Raw genomic sequence first — 24,137 nt, forward strand, 5'->3', positions numbered from 1 at the left:
ACTTGTTATCCATTCTGATAGGTGTAAGGTGATTTTTCATTATGGTTTTGATTTGCATTTCTCTGATGATTAGTGATGCTGAGCAGCTTTTCACGTGTCTGTTGGCCATGTGTATGCTTTCTTTGGCAAAATGTCTATTCAGGTCCTCTGCCCATTTTTAAATTGGATTATTTGTTTTTTAGTGTTGAGTTGTATAAGTTCTTTATATATTTTGGATATTAATCCCTTATCAAATACATCAATATTTGCAAATATTTTTTCCCATTCAATAGGTTGCCTTTCGTTTTGTTGATGGTTTCCTTTGCTGTGCAAAAGCTTTTTATTTTGGTGTAGTCCCAATATGAAACTTTTCAAACAGAAAAGGTATATTTTCTTTTTATTAGTCATGAAGTAAAGCATCTTTCAAGCTGAATTACATTATACTTATTACATGATACATAACCACAACCACCAAGCCAGTTTGAAAAAAGACACATTTCATATTTTAATTTATTCAGTAAGGAGGCATTAAAAATAAAGGTCTTTTGCCCCCTTCTTTCCTATTCCCTAAATTTTATGTTTAAACCTGATATATATTTTATAACACTAAAGTAATGGCTGTTTCTGTAGAAGAGTTTTTTAAGATAATGATTATAAATGCAACTAATTTGAGAAAACAGGAAATAAACACTTTCACCTGCTGGTTTCGAGCTCATTACCTCCTTTGTCATTAAGATGATAATGCTAGAGAGATTAATGTTTGGTTATGAATTGCAGATACAATTTTAACATTTTCCATAATCTTGAGAAAATTTTCAGTACTATATAATCAAAAAATCAATTCCAAATATACCTGTACATAGCTTATAAAAATACACTTAAAAACAAGAATAGGAAAAATTCTAAATACTGGGCCATTACTACACTGAAGGTGAGCTGGCATTATGAAGAGGCTTTGAGTCCTTTATCTTTTTCAGGATATTCTTCCACATCAGAGGAGAACATCAACTCTGGGAGAGAAAATGGAACAGATCATACTCAGAATGGTTTCCCAGTACCTCAAAAAGTTTACTTTTAAACAGTCTCTCAAAATATTGACATATTTAATATATATAATAGAAAGCCCTCAAGTACAAATAACAATTCTTGATAATGAAATCTGATTTAAAAGGTGAGTGAATGACAAATGTGCAAGTTTTGCATTTTAAAATGTTCAAGTTTTAAATGTATTGTAAACCACTGAAAAATAAAACATATATAATGGAGACAATATAATAACTCTTACCAGAAAATTTAAGTCACTTAGCTAAGCCAGGGTCATTAAACAGCTGAAAGGTCTAATTCTACAGTGACCATGGTAATCTACAATGGAGGGACACATGCAGAGCAAGGACATGGAACTAACATGAAGCGTGTGCCAGGATATCTTAAATGTGTTATCCCACCTAATCACCACAACAACCCAATAAGCAAAGTGTATCATCCTCATTTTATATTTACTCTTTTTATCCACATGGAAATAAAATGTTATATGATGACTCACAAAAGAAAGCAGGATTCTGGAAATATTTAGTAAGTAACACACACTTTGTGACTGAGGCTCAATACCACAGGTAGAATGTTATTTGTTGACATTTCTACATTTAAACTATTACTTAGCATAGATGTGTAATTTATCAAAATATTAAGAAATATAGAAAAAGAAGACCTTAGGAATTTAATAAAATAAAGTCCTTTGATATAAATATTAGATTGAAAAAGTCTTTGAATGACTAAAAACTATGCTGAGTGAAAACAAAAAACAGCAAAATACTAAAGCCTAAGACGACTTTTAAAAAGACTTTAAATATACCAAAGGGAATAAAGCAACAGAATATTCAGTGAAGGAACATGAGAATTATGATGCAAAAAGGTACATTCATGAATAAAAATGCACCAGATTACATCTTTTGTCTTGGTTTTTACAAATGGAAATACTGGGATGGTTCTCAATTCTAAGACTTCTGAGGTTGTAATTAGTTGATCAAATTGCAGTGAAAGGCTCAGGATATTAAACCAATCAAGAATAAAACCATAACCAAAGTCCAGAAAATATCAAAGAGATTCAAGGGTGAAACTGTGGAACATCTGCCAAGGAAATAAACTTAGCAGTTCTAAAGCAGTGTGCTCAAGGACTTTCAGTTTGCTAATACGATTCCTCTTCTCCACGTGTTCCAAAAGGAGTCTAAGGCTAGAGATTAGTAAATCTCACTTTGCACTGAGCACGCTAAAGCTAGGACTACTAAATACTTCATTAGACAATGCAGGGTGAAGAACTTGGGCCAGGTAGAGGAGGAGGTAAGAACGAATATGTGTCTGACAATGGCTACGTAGATGAAGCATGGTTTATTTCAAATTAAGAGATACTTTGATCAGAAGGAAACTAGGAGAAATGAGCAAAGACTCTATAAAATACTTGAAGGATTCCAAGAAAAGAAATACCTCTTAAATACAAACATGCACATGGGTGACAGGCGACTTTCCGTAAGTACTTTGAGGCTCCGACTCTTCTAGATACTCTGTTTCTCTTGGCATTGTTTCACTACTTTATTGTCACTCCTCCTTATATTATTTTATTTTAAATACATCTTTGTTATCAGAATATCATAAGCTAGATCCATTAAAAGAACATTTATAAAATCAACAGATTTCATGATATTCTTATGCTACTTTTTCTTTATTCTTTATTTTTTTTTAAAGATTTATTTGCAAGAGAGAGAGAGCACAAGTGTGCACACGAGCGTGGGGGGAGTGCAGAGGGAGAGAAGCAGACTCCCCCACACTGAGCACTGTCCAATCCCACAACCCCAAGATCATGACCCAACCACCAAGATCACGACCCAAGCTAAAATCAAGAGTCAGACACATTCAACCAACAGAGCCACCCAGGTGTCCCACTATTTTTTCTTTAATACCTTCACTAAGATCCATGCCTGGCGTATAAGACAAAAAAAGCCAAGACAGTCCAACCAGAAGGGCCACCACCAGATTCACCACAATCCATGGCTGGAGAACCTGTTCCTCGACACCTGCTGCCCTAAAGGTATAGAAATACTCATTAGAGATATCTTCATTTGGGTTCATATATCCAAATATATCTATTTAATGAACTTTAAAAAAATAGCAGTCCTCGCCTAGAGAAATAACAAGTAAAGCATGAAATAAATATATCTTATATAATTTCCCTATAAAATAACTACACACACACACACACACACACACCATGGGAACAAAGGTTCAAAGGTTACTGAACTCTAAACAAATATGCTTTATACATTGACATAAGTGAAAATTTAGTATTGCCAATTTTTCTAAGTTTCCCTTTCAACTACTGTGATGCTACTCATGCCCCTAGCCACTCTCCCAAAAAAAGACTGCCCCTCTGACTTTTGTGAATTGGACTCTCAACTCGCCCGTGAGCCTCCTGACTCTGACCTATGGAGGCTGGCTCTCCCTAGATTGCTCTCTTTCTAGCATTGCTTGGTTTTCTGACTCCATCCCAGCTACCCACTGCCATCACTACTCTGGGGTATTAGACCTCCTGACTGGGAGTGAGGGTACAGGGCTTCTCTAGTTCATTGTGTATGACTGATCTTATAACCGTAACCTAATAGATCTAAAATAGATTTTTATAAAAAGAATACATTTCATTAAAAATGCAGAGATAAATAACAATAGTTATCCACTAACCAATGTAATGGATATTTTCTTGCCATAATTTTGGAAACAAAAACAGGGCCTTCACTATTATTTATAAATGAGAAAATGTAAAAGAATGAAGGATAAGAATAGTACCATTACTCCCATTGTTGCTGTTATTACCATCAACAATTGCTAATGCTATTGTGAATCTTACCAGAGGCTACCATTAACAGAAGAAGGTGTGTAAAGATGGATTCTGTCACTTGTCATTTGCTGACTCAGAGATAATATAAGAGCAGTAAAGTACACTGAGAAAAAGACAAATGAAATTACTAATAATGTATTTTTAACAACCCAGTTTATTTTGAATTTATAGATTACTGTAAGGTCAAAAATAATCTATACTTTGGGGGATGATGACATAAAAGAAATCCATTTGATCAATTTCAATAGGCAAGCTAGTCTTATTTTATTTTTAAAGAATACAGGTACAGAAGGGTATTCTGAGATGCTCACTATTTCATCATTAGAAATTACAAGAACCCAGAAGATCTTTTAAAAAAGCAAATGACTTACTCAAGGTCTTAAAACTAGTTTTATTAATATTGTCATAACTTAGAACAAAACATATCCCAAATTATCAAAAAGATACAAAATAATATTTGTTACTGAAATGCCATGCCAGTTGAATCTGTTTGCTATCAAGTAGAGATTACAAAATCAAAACATTAAGAAACAGAGAACAAATTCAACTTTTAACAGTTATCTAGATCAACCTCTACTGAAAAATAATTCTATCAAAATTACACCGGTCATGTTTTCTTAATTGCAAATTCCACTGAACATCTGTTAAGTAATGTTTATAAGTAGTACATATAAAATCTTTCTAAAAGTAAAATTAAACTTTTCCTGGTTCAAAATTACAGTCTAATTCAAGTATTACACAATTATCAAATGAAAGTATTTACTCACAGAAAGATGCTAAAGCTGTTGGATCCAGGGCAAGAAAATTTCGGATTGCTACTGATGTTTTAGCAAAGTCAATCCTAGAAAATACAAAAGCCTCTCGTCACAGTGCATTGGTAAACTCACAAAACTCTCTTGATTACAGTTTTTTCCTTCTCTATTCTAATGCTAAAGCTCTATTAAGCTTTAAGTAGCTACACTTTCTACTAAATACACATGAAAGAATATCTTATTTACAAAAGCCACATAAAACATTTAACTAGATTAATATTTAGTCAACATTCCTTTGGAGTTAGACACTCTAAAGAAACAAATTAAACTTGATCTGCAAAATTTCTTTAGATTCTACCTCTTTCTATTACCCATATCATCAGGCTATAAGTTGCTGTTTTTCTTAATGGGTTGAATTGTGTTCTCAAAGACATGTTGAACTTCTAACCCCTTGTATCTGTGAACGTGACCTTATTTGGAAATAGGGTCTCTGCAGATGTATCGAGTTAAGATGAGGTCATTTGAAGGGGCCCTAATTCAATACAACTGGTGTTCTCAGAGGAAGAGAAGAGACACACAGGGAAGACCACCATATGACTACAAAGACAGAGGTTGGAGTGATGCGCCTACAAGCCAAGGAACTCCAAGGACTGCCAGCAACCACTGGAAACTAAGGAAAGGTGTGGATGAGACTCTCCCACCAGCCCTCCAGAAAGGAACCAACCTGGCCGACACCTTAACTTCAGACTTCTAGCTTCTAGACTGAGAGAGAGTAAATTCCTGTTGCTTTAAGTCACCCAGTTTGTAGTACAGTTGACCCTTGAGCCACACAGGTTTGAACTGCATAGGTCCACTTATAAGCAGATTTTTTTCAATAAATATAGTGCAGGACTGTAAATGTATTTTCTCTTCCTTATGATTTTCTTCATAATTTTTGTTTTTTCTAGCTTACTTTATTTTTTATTTTTTTAAGATTTATTTGAAAGAGAGAGAAAGCGCATGCGTGCACCAGTGTGGGAGGGGCAGAGGGAAAAAGAGAATCCTCAAGCCGACTCCCCACTGAGCGCTGAGCCCAACATGGAGCTGGATCCCAGGACCCTGAGATCATGACCTGAGCTGAAATCCAGAGCCAGGTGCCCTCTAGCTTACCTTTTTAGAAGAATACAGTATATAATATATACTAAATATGTGGTAATCAACTATTTATGTTATTGGTAAGGCTTCTGGTCAACAGTAGGCTATTAGTTAAGTTCTGAGGGAGTCAAAAGTTATACATGAATTTTTGACTTGCAAGAGGTCGGCACACCTAACCCCTGTGATGTTCAAGGATCAACTGTACTTTATTACAGCAACCCTAGGAAACTCATACAATACCCAGAGTCTCACCTATACCTGGTTCAGGTGATTTGCAAGATGATATTTGGGACTGTTTTTGTTGATATATTTGGATGAAATTTTAGACTTAGAGTTGATGCTGGAATGGGTTTAGATTTTGAGGATGCTTTCGTTGAGAGTATTCCCATCCCTCCACCCCCAACAGAAACAGACTGGCTTTTAAAAAAAGTCAAAATAGTATTAATATATTATAATTCTATTTTGAAAACTGTCATAGTCAGGGACATATTTTGCTCAACATTTCCACCTGAAGAAAAGTTAGAGGGATATACAGTCACAACAGTCTTACCTGTCAAAAGTTGAAATTGTACTTAGGGCTAAAAGCAAGTAGAGAAGACTCTGGAATGGATATGCTAAGGTCTTGTACTGTTGCAGAAGGTTTGAGAGGTTAGAAAGCTGATCTCCTGCTAGAATATATATGAAAACAATGTTCCACACAGCACAGCCGGCCAAGAAGCCATGAGAAAAGAGACCAATCATCCTGAATGGAAAAGGGTTTAATTATTACACATGTATGACTAAAGTAAAAAGCTAAAATATTTTTTAAATCTCTTCACATATAAGAATAAAACTCAACATTTCAAAAAAGTAAAAACAAGCCTTTTCTTTTTATTACACTGATACGCAGATGATTTAACTCCAATTAAATGTTTTAAAAATATACCTACAGACTGTTTTAAGTTGTCAATTTTGTTAACAATATTGAGCTATCAACACTTTTTTAAAAAAATGGACTATTTATTTTAAGACAAGTCCAACACAAGCAGCCACCTGAAAGCCCGGTGCACCCAGAGTGCCACATCTCTGGTTGTCCAGGAAAGCTTCATGTCCATCGACACCTCTATATTTTCTGTGGTCTTTATCAACTCCGAACGATCAGCAGCCTGGAATCGCCCTATGTACATATTACACAATTATTAACAACTAGCAACAGAGAACCCTGGCCATCTTTTTATCTTATTTCACACCATTAGAACCCTGGGACTGAGATTTGTCTGTTTTTCTATCTAAAAATTCTCCCCTATCTAGTCCCTATTTGAGAAGGCTCTTTTCTTTTGGTTGCTTTAATATGCTATCTTTTTATCTTTAGGGAAAATAAACAAAGTCCATATACTCTCCTCTCATCTTAAAACAGATGTTAAAGTAACAGTTTTTAGAAATCAAATATATTTAATGAAATGTAAAAAGGAACTTCCCACTCAGAACAAAGTCTAAAAAGCTTTAACATGACATAATCTACAAAAGTCTAATTTTGAGACTTTAGAAGTTTATTAAATGCCAACACTACAAAGTTAAGTCGATGTTTGAAAACACTTTGAATTTCCTAGGAAAAGATGCCAGTGTGTGTAGCATGGCATTCTGTGACAACAGAGAAGAAAGAGGTTGTCTCATAAACTTGAGAAGATTCCTGTGACAAGCATCAGTTCAAGTGTCAGCACCGCAACACCGTGTGCACAGAGCTTTCTCCTTGTACTGTTCACGAGGCTCCTTCTTGCAGATCTACCAATCTACAAATGGACCACAGGAAGCAGGAAAGGTTCTTCGATTACCTTTGCCAAATCTGGCTGTCAAGTATTTTGGAGGATGAAAGACAGAGGTGCAACACCTACTTTTCCCTAAAAAAAGACAACTTCTGGGCAGACAACAGGTGTCTTTTAAGGTCAGTTACTCTAGTAGGGAAGTTTCTGTGCTAAGGAAAACAAGAGTAAAAATGAGGATTGAATGACACTGCTTAATAAACAGACTATAAAAAATAGTCCTTAAAAATGAGGATTGAGTGATATTGCTTAAAAAGAGAAGTAAATTAAATAGCAACATAGTATACTAGTCAAAGCACTTGACTAGAAGTCATGAAACCTCCACTCAAGTCCCAATTCTGCACTAACCAACTGTGAGACCCTGGCGAAGTCAGCCTCCCGGGATCAGAAGTTTCTCACTGGCCAAGAACTTGAAGATCCCTTACATGACATCTTACAGAATAGAAATTCTAAAATGGTGTACATGAAATCTAAATTATAAAGTTTTAGGACTAATGTTTATGGTTCATTTGAGTTCTTTAGGCAGCACACTCATAGCATATCCACGAGATATATATAGTCATGATCGTGCTTTCTGTATGTTTTTCTTAAACACTGCAAATGCAGTCTCATAATCCATGCACACTATACAATGTCGGAACTACCTTCCAAAAGAATCTGGAGCTATATGGTTGTATTTCTTATTTAATATGGTAATACCATCATGTATCTTCTCTCATTTATTTTTAATTATAACATTTATATTATTACCTGCCCCCCCCCCCACCACCAATTGTGGAAAACTGGTAAAGTACAAGAATAAAGGAATGGATTAAGGGGGGGTTGGGGGGGGGATTTTCTAAATTACCCACAATCCCATAACCCAGAAATAACCAGCATTAATATTTTGGCATAACTCCTTCTAGTCTTTTGTCCTACACATTTTTCTATTGGTGAGATCAAACTACATATGTGTGTGTTTTTCATTAAATCTTTCCATGAAATGAAAAATTCTCCCTAAACATTATTTTTAATGGTGCAGATTTTATTATATAGATATACCATAACTGACTGAAATCATACCCCTTCTATTTTATATTTACGTTGTTTCCAGTTTTTCACTCTCAAGAATAATATGATGATTAGCTTTGTGTTTAAATTTTTGTCCATATCTTTATTTCCCTAATTCAGATCTCCAGAAATGTTCCTAAATCAAAGGATATCCTTGTGTAAATCCCAGAAAGCTCATGTTCCAAAACAAGAACGACTTACGGCTTTTTTCCACAAACACTTTGCCTACAGGCTGGCTAATGCCAGTGGGTGCAGTGAATATAGACTGTTGTTCTGGGCCTCTTTGCTCATCAGTAATTATGTCTTCATCTTCTACACCCAGTTCATTGGCATACTGTAATTCTGCTGGCTGGGTTTTCCTATAATCAGGAAGAATGTAAGAAAAATGGATTATTGTTGAATTTTTACAGACCCACATAAGGAGGTACCTGTAAAAGAGCCTTAGACTTGGGAGTCGAGAAATTTGGTTTTTACTTAAATGGATCTGTTCTTTTTTTTTTTAATTTTATTTTATTATGTTATGTTAGTCACCATTCATTACATCATTAGTGGGGTTTTTTTTTAATTTATTGTTATGTTAATCACCATACATTACATCATTAGTTTTTGATGTAGTGTTCCATGATTCATTGTTTGTGCATAACACCCAGTGCTCCATGCAGAATGTGCCCTCTTTAATACCCATCACCAGGCTAACCCATCCTCCCACCCCCCTCCCCTCTAGAACCCTCAGTTTGTTTTTCAGAGTCGATCGTCTCTCATGCTTCGTCTCCCCCTCTGATTTCCCCCCTTCATTCTTTCCCTCCTGCTATCTTCTTTTTTTTCTTAACATATATTGCATTATTTGTTTCAGAGGTACAGATCTGTGATTCAACAGTCTTGCACAATTCACAGCGCTCACCATAGCACATACCCAATGTCTATCACCCAGACACCCCATCCCTCCCACCACCCCCCACTCTAGCAACCTTCAGTTTGTTTCCTGAGATTAAGAATTCCTCATATCAGTGAGGTCCTATGATACATGTCTTTCTCTGATTGACTTATTTTGCTCAGCATAACACCCTCCAGTTCCATCCACGTCGTTGCAAATGGCAAGATCTCATTCCTTTTGATGGCTGCATAATATTCCATTGTATATATATACCACTTCTTTATCCATTCATCTGTCGATGGACATCTTGGCTCTTTCCACAGTTTGGCTTTTGTGGACATTGCTGCTATAAACATCGGGGTGCACGTACCCCTTCGGATGACTACATTTGTATCTTTGGGGTAAATACCCAGTAGTGCAATTGCTGGATGGTATGGTAACTCTATTTTCAACTTTTTGAGGAATCTCCATACTATTTTCCAGAGTGGCTGCACCAGCTTGCATTCCCACCAACAGTGTAGGAGGGTTCCCCTTTCTCCGCATCCCTGCCAACATCTGTCATTTCCTCACTTGTTCATTTTAGCCACTCTGACTGGTGTGAGGTGGTATCTCATTGAGGTTTTGATTAGGATTTCCCTGATGCCGAGCGATGTTGAGTGCTTTTTCATGTGTCTGTGGGCCAGTTGGATGTCTTCTTTGGAAAAATGTCTGTTCATGTCTTCTGCCCATTTCTTGATTGGATTAGTTGTTCTTTGGGTGTTGAGTTTGATAAGTTCTTTATAGATTTTGGATACTAGCCCTTTATCTGATATGTCATTTGCAAATATCTTCTCCCATTCTGTCGGTTGTCTTTTCGTTTTGTTGACTGCTTCTTTTGCTGTGCAAAAGCTTTTTATCTTGATGAAGACCCAATAGTTCATTTTTGCCCTTGCTTCCCTTGCCTTTGGTGATGTTTCTAGGAAGAAGTTGCTGCGGCTGAGGTCAGAGAGGTTGCTGCCTGTGTTCTCCTTTAGGATTTTGATGGACACCTGTCTCACATTTAGGTCTTTCAACCATTTGGAGTCTATTTTTGTGTGTGGTGTAAGGAAATGGTCCAGTTTCATTCTTCTGCATGTGGCTATCCAATTTTCCCAACTATTTATTGAAGAGACTGTCTTTTTTCCATTGGACATTCTTTCCTGCTTTGTCAAAGATGAGTTGACCATAGAGTTGAGGGTCCATTTCTGGGCTCTCTATTCTGTTCCATTGATCTATGTGTCTGTTTTTGTGCCAGTACCATACTGTCTTGATGATGACAGCTTTGTAATAGAGCTGGAAGTCCGGAATTGTGATGCCGCCAGCTTTGCTTTTCTTTTTCAACATTCCTCTGGCTATTTGGGGCCTTTTCTGGTTCCATACAAATTTTAGGATTATTTGTTCCACTTCTTTGAAAAAAGTTGATGGTATTTTGATAGGGATTACATTAAATGTGTAGATTGCTCTAGGTAGTACTGACATCTTCACAACATTTGTTCTTCCAATCCATGAGCATGGAACGTTTTTCCATTTCTTTGTGTCCTCCTCAATTTCTTTCATGAGTATTTTATAGTTTTCTGAGTCCAGATCCTTTGCCTCTTTGGTTAGATTTATTCCTAGGTATCTTATGGTTTTGGGTGCAATTGTAAATGGGATCAACTCCTTAATTTCTCTTTCTTCTGTCTTGTTGTTGGTGTATAGGAATGCCACTGATTTCTGTGCATTGATTTTATATCCTGCCACTTTACTGAATTCCTATATGAGTTCTAGCAGTTTTGGCGTGGAGTCTTTTGGGTTTTCCACATAAAGTATCATATCATCTGCAAACAGTGAGAGTTTGACTTCTTCTTTGCCGATTTGGATGCCTTTTATTTCTTTCTGTTGTCTAATTGCTGTGATAGGACTTCTAATACTATGTTGAATAGCAGTGGTGATAGTGGACATCCCTGCCGTGTTCCTGACCTTAGGGGGAAAGCTCTCAGTTTTTCCCCATTGAGAATGATATTCACTGTAGGTTTTTCATAGATGGCTTTTATGATATTGAGGTATGTACCCTCTATCCCTATACTCTGAAAAGTTTTGATCAAGAAAGGATGCTGTACTTTGTCAAATGCTTTTTCTGCATCCATTGAGAGGATCATATGATTCTTGTTCTTTCTTTTGTTAATGTATTGTATCACGTTGATTGATTTGCGGATGTTGAACCAACCTTGCAGCCCAGGGATAAATCCCACTTGTTCGTGATGAATAATCCTTTTAATGTACTGTTGGATCCTATTGGCTAGTATTTTGGTGAGAATTTTTGCATCCATGTTCATCAAGGATATTGGTCTGTAATTCTCCTTTTTGATGGGGTCTTTGTCTGGTTTTGGGATCAAGGTAATGCTGGCCTCATAAAATGAGTTTGGAAGTTTTCCTTCCATTTCTATATTTTGGAACAGTTTCAGAAGAATAGGTATTAGTTCTTCTTTAAATGTTTGGTAGAATTCCCCTGGGAAGCCATCTGGCCCTGGGCTTTGGTTTGTTGGGAGATTTTTGATGACTGCTTCAATTTCCTTAGTGGTTATAGGTCTGTTCAGGTTTTCTATTTCTTCCTGGTTCAGTTTTGGTAGTTGATACATCTCTAGGAGTGCATCCATTTCTTCCAGGTTATCTAATTTGCTGGCATATGATTCCTCATTATATGTTCTTATAATTGTTTGTATTTCTTTGATGTTGGTTGTGATCTCTCCTCTTCTATTCATGATTTTGTTGATTTGGGTCATTTCTCTTTTCTTTTTGATAAGTCCAGCCAGGGGTTTATCAATCTTGTTAATTCTTTCAAAGAACCAGCTCCTAGTTTCATTGATCTGTTCTACTGTTGTTTTGGTTTCTATATCATTGATTTCTGCTCTGATCTTTATTATTTCTCTTCTCCTGCTGGGTTTAGGCTTTATTTGCTGTTTTTTCTCCAGCTCCTTTAGGTGTAGGGTTAGGTTGTGTATTTGAGACCTTTCTTGTTTCTTGAGAAAGGCTTGTATTGCTTTCCTCTTAGGACTGCCTTTGCTGCATCCCAAAGATTTTGAACAGTTGTGTTTTCATTTTCACTGGTTTCCATGAATTTTTTAAATTCTTCTTTAATTTCCTGGTTGACCCATTCGTTCTTTGGTAGGATGCTCTTTAGCCTCCATGTATTTGAGTTCTTTCCAACTTTCCTCTTGTGATTGAGTTCTAGTTTCAAAGCACTGTGGTCCGAAAATATGCAAGGAATAATCCCAATCTTTTGGTACTGGTTGAGACCTGATCACATCCTGACCCAGGATGTGATCGATTCTGGAGAATGTTCCATGGGCACTAGAGAAGAATGTGTATTCTGTTGCTTTGGGATGGAATGTTCTGAATATATCTGTGAAGTCCATTTGGCCCAGTGTGTCATTTAAAGTCTTTATTTCCTTGTTGATCTTTTGCTTAGATGATCTGTCCATTTCGGTGAGGGGGGTGTTAAAGTCCCCTACTATTACTGCATTTTTGTCGATGTGTTTCTTTGATTTTGTTATTAATTGGCTTATATAATTGGCTGTTCCCATGTTAGGGGCATAGATATTTATAATTGTTAGATCTTCTTGTTGGATAGACCCTTTAAGTAGGATATAGTGTCCTTCCTCATCTCTTATTATAGTCTTTGGTTTAAAATCTAATTTGTCTGATATAAGGATTGCCACCCCAGCTTTCTTTTGATGTGCATTAGCATGGTAAATGGTTTTCCAACCCCTCACTTTCAATCTGGAGGTGTCTTTGGGTCTAAAATGAGTCTGTTGCAGACAGCGTATCGATGGGTCTTGTTTTTTAATCCAATCTGATAGCCTGTGTCTTTTGATTGGGGCGTTTAGCCCGTTTACATTCAGGGTAACTATTGAAAGATATGAATTTAGTGCCATTGTATTGCCTGTAAGGTGACTGTTACTGTATATTGTCTCTGTTCCTTTCTGGTCCGTGTTACTTTTAGGCTCTCTCTTTGCTTAGAGGACCCCTTTCAATATTTCTTGTAGGGCTGGTTTTGTGTTTGCAAATTCTTTTAGTTTTTATTTGTCCTGGAAACTTTTTATCTCTCCTATTTTCAATGACAGCCTAGCTGGATATAGTATTCTTGGCTGCATATTTTTCTCATTTAGTGCTCTGAATATATCATGCCAAGTCCTTTCTGGCCTGCCAGGTCTCTGTGGATAGGTCTGTTGCCAATCTAATGTTTCTACCATTGTAGGTTACAGACCTCTTGTCCCGAGCTGCTTTCAGGATTTTCTCTTTATCTCTGAGACTCGTAAGTTTTACTATTAGATGTCGGAGTGTTGACCTATTTTTATTGATTGTGAGAGGGGTTCTCTGTGCCTCCTGGATTTTGATGCCTGTTTCTTCCCCAAATTGGGAAGTTCTCTGCTATAATTTGCTCCAATATACCTTCTGCCCCTCTCTCTTTCTTCTTCTTCTGGGATCCCAATTATTCTAATGTTGTTTCATCCTATGGTATCGCTTATCTCTTGATTTCTGCCCTCGTGATCCAGTAGGTATCTCTCTTTTTCTCAGCTTCTTTATTTTCCATCATTTGGTCTTCTATATCGCTGATTCTCTCTTCTGCCTCATTTATCCTAGCAGTTAGAGCCTCCATTTTGATTGCACCTCATTAATAGCCTTTTTGATTTTGACTTGGTTAGATTTTAGTTCTTTTACTTCTCCAGAAAGGGTTTCTCTAATAACTTCCATGCTTTTTTCAAGCCCAGCTAGTATCTTTAAAATCATGATTCTGAACTCTAGGTCCGACATCGTACTAATGTCCTTTGAGTAGGTCCCTGGCAGTGGGTACCACCTCTTGTTCTTTTTGTTGAGGCGATTTTTTCCGTCTTGTCATTTTGTCCAGAGGAGAATAGATGAATGAGAGAACAAAATGCTAAAAGGTAACAACGTCCCCAGGAAATATACTCTAAACAAATCAGAAAAGACCTGAAACTGGGGAAAAAGAAAGGGAAAGAAAGAAAAAAGAGAAAAGAAGAAAAAGAAAAAGATAAAAACAAACAAAAACAGAACAAAACAAAAAAACAGAATATGATCAAATATGATCAGGCTGGTGCATAGATCAGTGCCACACACTAGATTTTGGGTGAATTTTGGTCTGTTAGAAGAAAGTGCCTCCCAAAATTTTAAAGAAAGAAAAACTTATATATGTACAAAAATAAGGGTTGATACGATGAAGGGATGGAATATGACTGTAAAGATGAAAATTATAAAAAATTTTATAAAAGGAATTGATAAGATAAGAAGTTGTTTGAAAAAAGAAAGAAGAGGATTTAAAAAAAAAAAGAACAAAAGGGGGGGAGAGAATGTGATCAGGCAGGAGACTAGATCAAAGCCATACACTAGAGATTTAGGGTATATCTTGATCTGTTAGAAACTGTATCTCAAAATTTTAAACAGAGAACAACTTATATATATATATGCCAAAAATAAGGGTAACTACTATGAAGGGATAGAATATGACTCTTCCAGAAAGTGGTCGCTTTTCGGTTCAGAGAGTTGTTGCTATTCTTTTCTTCGATCTCCTGTTGAGTTTGTAGGTGTTCAGAATGGTTTGATCCCTATCCAGCTAGATTCCTGAGACCAGTGAAATCCAGGTCTCCTACTCCTCCGCCATCTTGCTCCACCCCTACATCATTAGTTTTTGACATAGTGTAACACGATTCATTGTTTGTGTATAACACAAATGGATCTGTTCTTAACTGTTATGTGCAGCAAGTCACATACATTTCTGTGAGCCTCAGTTTTCTCATCTGGAAAATGAAGTGACTGAACTACATTTATGAGGTTCTTTCCAAACTTAAAATGATAGGATTCTACATAAATATTGATCACAATTTGTAGGGTGATTTCTAAATACAAACAATAGTGTTATATAACTTCCAGTGTACTTCTTTAAAGTATGCCATTCTGTTTTATCCAACACTTAATTTCCTATACTAAAATATACATTTTTATTTATTGCTGAAATAATCATAATCTGAATTCTATTAACATGAGAAAATATATCACAATAGCCTACTTTATTAATATTATCTTCAAATTTCAGTATCTTTTGTATTTAATTTTTGCTACTTATATAATATTTTCTATTGATGTTCCTCTTTTTTAGAGATAGCTCCTAGGATCTATAATTTAAGTATTTTACTTCTTCGGTTGTTTACTCTTTTCAAATTTATCAAAAGGTACCTTTGAGAGCTCTGAATTAAGTAGCACAGTATCCCTGAAGAATACTTAGGACAAATAAATTCTTACTTTGTCTTCCTTCGAGGTTTTTGAATAACTGCCTCCTCAGCTGGTTCCACATCAATACCATTTTCATTTCGTAATAAAGATGAACTAGACGTCTTCTTTTGGGTTAAGGAAGTCTCCAATTCTGAAAATAAAGTAGATTAAATTTTCAAATTACTATCATGTAAGAAGAAAAGTATATAAAATTTACAAGAAAAGATAACTTTAAAAATTTTAATTAGGCCAAAATTTTTTCACCATTTTACTAATTTTTGTAATTTTATAGCTCTAAACACCAAAAATTTTGAAATTGCAATGCCAAAAAATATGGAAAAAGTTAACTAATCCAACACCCAGAATGTTGGGAGAGCCCCCAGATTACCCACAGTTCAGTGATTCACCCAAAGGACTCATGGAACTCAGAAGTCATTACACTCACAGTCCTCACATTCAGTTAGTTTATTAGAGGGACATGACATAAAGCAAAATCAGCAAAAGGAAAAGGCACATGGAGCAAAGTCCAGAGGAAACCAGGTATAAGCTTCCAAGAGTCCTCTATCAATGGAGTCACACAGGATGTGCTAATTCCTCCGGCAACAAGTTGACATGTGTGACACTTTCTCTACCAGGGAAGCTCATTACAGACTCGGCACCCAAGCCTTTTATTGGCACCTGATCACAAAGGCACCCCCTGCCTAGCACATACCAAAATTCCAGAATCCCAGAAGCAAAGCAGGTGGTCAGCATAAATCATATTGTGTACACAAATGCACAGTAAACCACCCTTATAATTTAGGGATAGTTTTATATCAATGTAGGAACTATTTACCAGCCAAGTTCCACAGGCCAGTGAAGAGGCAACCTTGCAAGCAGGCCTTTCTAATGAAAGCAGTTTCAGGCCTGCTACGTTAACTCCTTCTTGAGCACAGGGTATTAAGTTTAAGTAAGTCAGTGGAGTCTTCTCATCTGCTAGCTACTTCCTCCAATCTGAAAATACTGGCAATGGCTTCCTGGAAGGTCCTCAAAGCCCCCAGAATTCTGTTTTAATAAAATACTTACAGCTCAAACTGAAAATACAACATAAGTATAGCCTACCACAGTCATCCAGAACAAAACAAAAATAAAACAAAAATATAAACCCAGAAATCTATAAAGCTATACCTGGTGGTGCATTCTGGAATGACAGTGACAGGTGCTCTTTGGCCCACAATTTAGTTGGGTACTGAGTTTTCTAAAAATGGTCAACTCATTTCTGTAAATACATTTTTCATAAATTGTAAAACTAGGTACTGGTATCCATCTTGATTTTCACATTTGTACCCTAACTGAATTAACTAAGATGGTAGCTTTAATTCAACTATTTTTACTGCTAGTAATGAAATAAATCATAGAAATAAATCATAAAACTACCTGAGCATCATTTCTCTCTTTTTCCTCTCTTCTGCCCAGGCACTACAGTATCCCACTTCAACTTGCCTCTAAAAATTGTGCTCCATTCTATGGACTTTCCAGTTTCTGCCCTCTCCTCCTATAATTCTTTCATCCAATCAGGACTCACTGTTTTCTAAGAGAGTAAGTAATTGGTCAGGGAAATTATTTTGTAACAAATTATTCATCAGGGGCCGATGTTAGTAGGAAAGAGCTAATCTCCCAATCTTTATTCCTTCCCTTTATTTTACTCTAATGAAACCGTCTTTCTTCTAATTACTATAAAAGTCATAATGCTCGATATTATTGTGAAAAATTAATAAAATATAAATGAAGAAAGGAAGATAATAAAAATCATCCCTAAGGATGCCTGGGTGGCTCAGTCGGTTAAATGCCTGCCTTCAGCCCACGTCATGATCCCAGGGTCCTGGGATAGAGCCCCGAATTGGGATCCCTGCTCAGCGGGGAGCCTGCTTCTCCTTCTCCCTCTGCCGCTCTCCCTGCTTGTGCTCTCTCTCTCTGTCAAATAAATAAATAAATCTTAAAAAAAAAAAAATCATCCCTAATTCTTCCTTCCAAAAAATCTAACATTGTCAACACTTTGCTATATCCTTCCATTGTTTTTACTATATATACACATGCATATACATGTGTTCTGGGTAGAATTGTGTCCCCCCCGAAAGATATGTTCAAGTCCTAACCCTAGTCCCTGTGAATGAGACTTCATTTGGAAATAGGGTCTTTGCAGGTCTAATCAGTTTAGGGTGAGATCATGCTGGATTAGGATGGACCTGAAATCCAATAACTCGTATCCTTATAAGAAGAGCAAAATATGGGGGCGCCTGGGTGGCACAGTTGGTTAAGCACCTGACTTGGTTTCAGCTCAGGTCATGATCTCAGAGTAACAAGATCGAGTCCCACATCAGACTCCACGCTCAGCACGAAGTCAGCTTCTCTCTCTCCTTCTCCCTCTGCCCCTCCCCCTGCATGTGCACATGTACTCTCTCTCTCAAATAAATAAATCTTTGAAAAAAAAAAAGAGCAAGATATGGACACAGAAGCACATTAAATAGATAAAACATGATTTATTTAGCCAGTACCACTTTGTTAGCTATTGGTTATTTCCAGTTTGTACTCTTATAAATAATGGCACAATTAACATCCTTTAATTTTGGTTACTATAGTTACTTCTATTCCTAAAAGTTCAGACAGGCTATACCAATTTATGCTCCTATCAGCAGGATATGAATGTACTCCTTTCTCATCAACACTTTTTTATCTAACACTTTTGAATTTTATATGCTGAAAAAAGATTGCCAATTACTATTTTGTTTACCTTGTGAATAGTACCTGGGACAATGTAAGACTCAATAAATGATGACTCTTCTTTCATTGTATTATTGTTAATACTGAATCTATCCTTACCACACTGACCTGAAATGTCCATTTTATCATATATTAAATTCTTACACACACCAAGATCTGAACTCTCTGTTTTAATCCTGAATTTGTATCCCTTCCCTCATAATATACGGACATATGACCAGAAGAGACCTTCTCCAGTGTTCTTGACTTAAACTATTGGAGTTACTCTAATGGTAAAAATTTCAATAAAGAAAAAAGAACCAAAGGGATGTGGGTGGGAAAAAATGGGAACAGAGAAGTTTGTAATCATACCCCCAAAATCACAGCTACTATCACAACCTAACCTTGGTTTCTTCACATACCAAGAGGTAGCCTCGTCTTCTTCTGTCTCCTTTGAACAGGAGCTTCTTCTGGATGTTCCGTGGATTCTTTAGTTGGTGGCTCACTGCCCTCAGATGGCCTGCGAACAGAAGCCTGAACAAGGCCTTCCAAAGAAGCACTACCTACAGAAAAGCGAGTGGGAAAACGGGACAATTTGAGCAGAGATCACACTCAGTCTTAAAAAGATGAAAAAAAAGGGAACCAGAATGGTTCCTAAAGGATGATTAACTGTCCTTTGTTACCTTTTTACCTATAAGAATTGGTCTTAACCCACACTTATATCAAATTATAAATTATAATAAATTCAGTACTTGGTATATCAAATCAATACTCAAAGTTTCTTTTTACTATATCACTACATACAGATCCAGATATTTTCACATCTTAAGACTTGTAAGAGGCAGCAAATAGAGTGAAAGGACCAGTGAAAGCCTGGTGATGGGTATTAAAGAGGGCACGTTCCGCATGGAGCACTGGGTATTAAAGAGGGCACGTTCTGCATGGAGCAAACAATGAATCATGGAACACTACATGAAAAACTAATGATGTAATGTATGGTGATTAATATAACATAATAATAATAAAAAAAGAATAGAAAAAAAATTAAAAGAAAGGGATTCTCAAGGAAAAAAAAAAAAAAAGACTGAGGTTTCAAGCCTGAGTGAGCAGGAGAGTGGAGAATTCCATGAACAGAAATCTGTGAGAGGTAAAAATTGATTTCTTGTTGAAGGTAATGATGAATTCTGAACATGCTGAGTTTAAGTTACTGACAGAACATCCAGGATTATTAGTGGATAACGAAGACAAAAAGAAGTTCAAAGAACCTGCTCATTACAGAACCTCCAGTACATGGATGCTATGGCCCTGCCTTCAGACTCTTGCTCTAACAAAGAGATCCTCTGACTGAAATGAGGGATCCAAGGACCTTGTGTCCAGTATCCCATTCAAAGGTCTGGAACCAATCATAGCTTAAGACAATTTATGCTTTCTAGGTATAAAAGACCTCAAAGAGTCCATGAATGTTGTGGAAGTAAGAGTTTAAGTGACACAATCCTTTATTCCATGGATGCTTCTAGACACCCTTCAGGCTGCCCACTGCCTTATTCTTCACTACCACCAGGAATCCTATTACTTTAAACTGACCTTGATTCTATCCTCAACACAGCAGTGACTTGGGACTGCTGGGGCCTTGCCTCTCCCTGATCTGTGATGTTTGTCATTCCTGAGGTCCTGGAAAGACTTGTGATCCCACACAAAAAAGAACAACTTCTTACCTGGTGTGTTTTTTGTTTTGGGCTTCTTTCTCTTAGGACGACTAAGTGGAATATCACCTATAAAACAGAAAAAACGACAGAAAAGGCTGCCTAAAATTCAATGCAGAGAACAGTCAAAAGGAACTTTTAGTAGGGAAGACTTTTCCCTCTCTTCCCTAGGTCCAGCCAACTTCTACACATTAGGGGAAGAAGACAAGAAAAATGACAAATTTGGGGGTGCCTGGCTGGCTTAATCAGTAGAGCATGCAACTCTTGATCTCAGGATCCAGAGTTCAAGCCCCATGTTGGGCGTGAGGCTACTCAAAAAAAAAAAGGAAGAAATTGACAAAGTCAAAGAAAGCCTATAATGTGGTGCCAGTAGCTCACTGTCGATCAGTAATATTGGAAACTGTAACATTTCTAATATCAGAAAAGTGGGCTCACAAAATCTTCATCTGATCCCCTACATTTCCCAGCCCCCTTGCACTAAGATGTGGCCTGTGACTGGTTTGGGCCATACACTGTGAGCAGAACCAATCTGCCAAAACACTGAAAGAGCCCGTGAGTAACTCTCCAGCTTTCTCTTCCTTTGCTGAAGCATGTTAAGATGGCAGAAGCACAGAATGGAAGTAGCCTGAATGACTACATCATTAGTGAAGAATGGTGAAAGACAATTGCCCTGGATTGCTGTCACAGTGCACTCTGCATTAACCAGAAATAACCCTGTATGATATTAAGTCAGAGATCTTGAGGTTAGTATAGCATAACCCAGTCTATCCTAATTAAATGAGACAAAAGAAAATGTAGTCCCTATCACAGAACTATAAACTAGCCAATGGTTATATTCTGGGTGACTCCATTCAGGAATGAATAAAATATCAATCATACAACTACTGTTATATATCAAACCTCATTTAAAAAATAGGAGTCATAAGATTATTTTGATAAAAGGATATTGCAATATTATAAATTATACCATTCAGATTCAACTTTAAGAAAAACATTAAGGAATCAAATTAACTTTTGAAATACCAATTTAAAAAGTTTTACATTAAGAGTGAACTAACTCACCTTGATTAGCACTTTACATGACACCGACCAAATTTAATTGGACAAAGACAAAAAAAAAGAAACTATTAATTAGAAATCTATTATATTGTCAGACTGAAAACTGACTTAGGTCATTATAAATTTAAAATAAAGTAAGCTTTCACACAGTCAGCTAGTTTATAAACTAGCTTATTCTTTGTAAGTAAAAAGCGAATAAAACCGCTAACAAAATAACCCCAATATTTTCTGAATTTACATATACATATTTCCTACTGTCTATTAATAAAGTGGATTAAGCAGATTAAGAATTCTTATTTTGTCACTGATTAAAATCAGCTTAAACTCTGAGGAAACTATTCTAGCAAACAAAAGAGGATCAAAAGTCTGATAAACAAGACCTTAAAACATTCAGAATGGATCCATTATCTTAAGCATGTTGACATTCAGGCTTTGAAACAGAACATTTAATTACAACTGCTTTCCTAATGATTCAAGTTTTTTTTTACCTTTAAGCTTTTAGGAAGCCTTATCCTAAAATTTTCAAGAAGTCTTCTCTGAATTATTATAATTTTGCAATGGTACTAGTCAATTTTTTCACTTGATTCATTTTGCATTTTTAAAACTCAATGATAAAATTACTGTAACTTATTTTTACCTTGGCACAGGTGGAAGGGCTCGTGGAGGACGCTATGGGGAAAAGAAAATTGCTTGTAAGTAAAAGTCTCAGAACATCTTTACTTCAAGTACTTCGAATCTTTTGATAACCCTGTACATCCAATGAAACCTAGGAAGTACTAATGAGAATCAGATGGGCAATTCTAAATTTGTTCTACCATTTCTAAATTTCATATAAAATTCCTTCCTTCCTACACTCCTTTCTATCCAGAGACCAGGCTCTGTTCTAAGGACTACAAATACATTAATGAACAAAACAGAGAAATCCCCGCTTTTGGTACTTCCATTGTACTGGTTAAGTATTAGAAGATTATGAACACACACACACAAATGACGGAGGCTGTGGAGTGTTCTTTAGTTAAGCAAAGTCTCTCAGAGATATTTGAGCTGAGACCTGAATAAGAAAGGAGACAAAGGGGAGTAAATACAAAGCCTTTTAGGAGAGATAAAAGGTTTCAGATAAAAGGCCAGTAAGGCTGTAGCACAGTTACCAAGGGTAGGCAGGGGCCAGATTAATTAGGCTCTTGAAGACAAAAGGAAAATGTCCAGAGTTCGTTTTAATTCAATGAGAAGCCAATGGAGGTTTTAAACCACACAGTAACATACTTTTTAAAAAAATCCCTGTGCATACAGCATGAGGAATGCGTTTTAAGGTAGAGAGAATTAAAAAAGAAACACACACCTTATAAATGATACTTTACATGAAAAGAAAAGTTGTGTTTGCAGTTCAGAGAGATTACAGTTGGGAAGCATTCTGGAATCTTTCAAAATAAAATACTAACAGAAATGCCTCGAAATCTGTTTAATGTTCCAAGTGTCTCATGCGGCTTGCAGAGGACATTGACTCAAAAGGGTTACATTACCGTCCCATTTAGCAATCCATTCGTTCGGTGTATTAATACGAATGCTACGAGATTAGGACAAAGCAGGCTGTCTTAACACTATCCGGTCATTAAAATTACAACTGGAGAAGAACAACAGTCATAAGAAAGAGCTATCGCAAAGATGCTACGGATCGCGTTCTGTCCAAGGATTCAGTTCACAAGACACTTCCACATTTCAAAAGTCCCGCAAAAATGACGTATCACCCATCCACAAGGCCAACCTCTGAGCCCCTCAAAAGTCGGACGGCTCAACTGAACACAAAAACCTAATAACTCAAACGTAACTAAGGCTCGCTTACCACCTGCTTCTTTCCCATTGCGTCTTAAGCCGGGCGTCCCGGCAGCCACCCGCCGGCCGCCAGGCGCCCAGAGCTCACAGCCCGCCGCCTTCGGCTCCTGCCCCGGCCGGCCGCGCGCAGGCGCCGTGCGTCATCGGACTGCGCGGCACTGGCCGCGGTGGCGCTCAGCCACTGCTCTGCAAGAGGTGGGCGAGGGCCAGCGCAGGGAGGTGGTCGGGCCTTTGCGGTCTAGCCTTGTGGAAAAGGGGACGTCGGAGTAGGGGCTGACATGCCTGGGAAGAGAGTCTCCAGCGGGCGTGGGGCAGCAATCACGGTTCTACCCATGGTTTTCCAAGTGGTTACAGTGATTTGTTCGAGGGAGGTGGGAAAAGACCATGATTAAAAGTCTCCACTCGGAAACTCCGATCTCTTTCCTGGGTGGCTAAACGCCTTCCGGGAGGAGTCCGCAGGAAAGACCTAGCTGGCTGTCCCGGAACACCCAGGGGCTGGGAAGGCAACGTAGAGAAGCGTCGTCATAGCAACATGGACACTCAGGCCCCCGGAAACTTGACGCCCGGGTCCTCGCCTGGCTCCAGGAGTTCGGGTCCCGGCCTCGGGACGAACTTCCATCGCCCGCTCCGGTCCAAGCCTGTGAGCATCAAAGGGGCGGACGAGCAGACACCAGGAGCAGGGCTGTCCCTCTGCGACCCCCAGCCCTGGGCATCGGCCCCCCCCAGGGGCTGCTGAGGCGTTAGGGCAGCACCCTCCGCTTCCGCCACTTCGCGTGGCGGAAAGCGCCCCTCACCGCTCACCGGCAGGGCCTCCAGCCGAAGCCCCGACTCCGCTCTCATGGCGCTCTCCCCACCGCGCTCCCTCAGCGCAACCGCCAGCGGCCCGAGCCCGGCTCCCCGCGCCTCTGCGTGCGGCACCTGCGAGAGGCGGTGGCTACCCGCTGTCAGGTTAGGCCGCAGCTCTGGGGGCTAGGTCTCCGCCTGCCTTCGCTGGGCCATGCCCCGCCCTCGAGGCGTCAGAGTTAGGGAGGGGCCGGGTTAGCCCTG

The 24,137-nt window shown here is 37.9% G+C and overlaps 1 protein-coding gene across 3 annotated transcripts; it reads right to left on the reverse strand.

Annotated features, from left to right (window-relative positions):
- Window positions 1–365: 365 nt before the first annotated feature.
- Window positions 366–24,064, reverse strand: TMEM237 (transmembrane protein 237). 3 transcript variants are annotated; one of them, XM_021702859.2, is made up of 13 exons: window positions 23,892–24,064; window positions 21,898–21,929; window positions 21,264–21,274; window positions 20,214–20,270; window positions 18,921–19,061; window positions 15,790–15,910; window positions 8,802–8,959; window positions 6,784–6,907; window positions 6,302–6,493; window positions 4,633–4,706; window positions 3,875–3,968; window positions 2,934–3,055; window positions 366–989 (listed from the first exon to the last, which is right to left on the reverse strand). In XM_021702859.2, the coding sequence occupies exons 1-13, from the start codon at window positions 23,928–23,930 to the stop codon at window positions 922–924; spliced, it is 1,233 nt and encodes a 410-aa protein (XP_021558534.1). In that variant the 5' UTR covers window positions 23,931–24,064; the 3' UTR covers window positions 366–921. The 3 variants fall into 3 exon arrangements, with proteins under 3 accessions (XP_021558534.1, XP_021558535.1, XP_021558536.1); XM_021702860.1 differs by lacking the exon at window positions 23,892–24,064 and adding an exon at window positions 23,101–23,118; XM_021702861.2 differs by lacking the exons at window positions 366–989; window positions 3,875–3,968 and having other exon boundaries at window positions 2,947–3,055.
- Window positions 24,065–24,137: the final 73 nt, after the last annotated feature.

Source organism: Neomonachus schauinslandi, chromosome 3 (assembly GCF_002201575.2).
Source record: "Neomonachus schauinslandi chromosome 3, ASM220157v2, whole genome shotgun sequence".
In the NCBI taxonomy this organism is placed as follows: Eukaryota; Metazoa; Chordata; class Mammalia; order Carnivora; family Phocidae; genus Neomonachus; species Neomonachus schauinslandi.

Excerpts from the sequence above, each read along its gene's own strand:
- TMEM237 (XM_021702859.2), bottom strand. The coding sequence starts at position 23,930 with ATGAGAGCGGAGTCGGGGCTTCGGCTGGAGGCCCTGCCG. Across the intron at positions 6,494-6,783 it reads TGGGTGCACCGGGCTTTCAG|GATGATTGGTCTCTTTTCTC; the intron begins GTGGCTGCTTGT and ends TTTTCCATTCAG. Across the intron at positions 3,056-3,874 it reads TCTGTTAATGGTAGCCTCTG|GGCAGCAGGTGTCGAGGAAC; the intron begins GTAAGATTCACA and ends CTATACCTTTAG.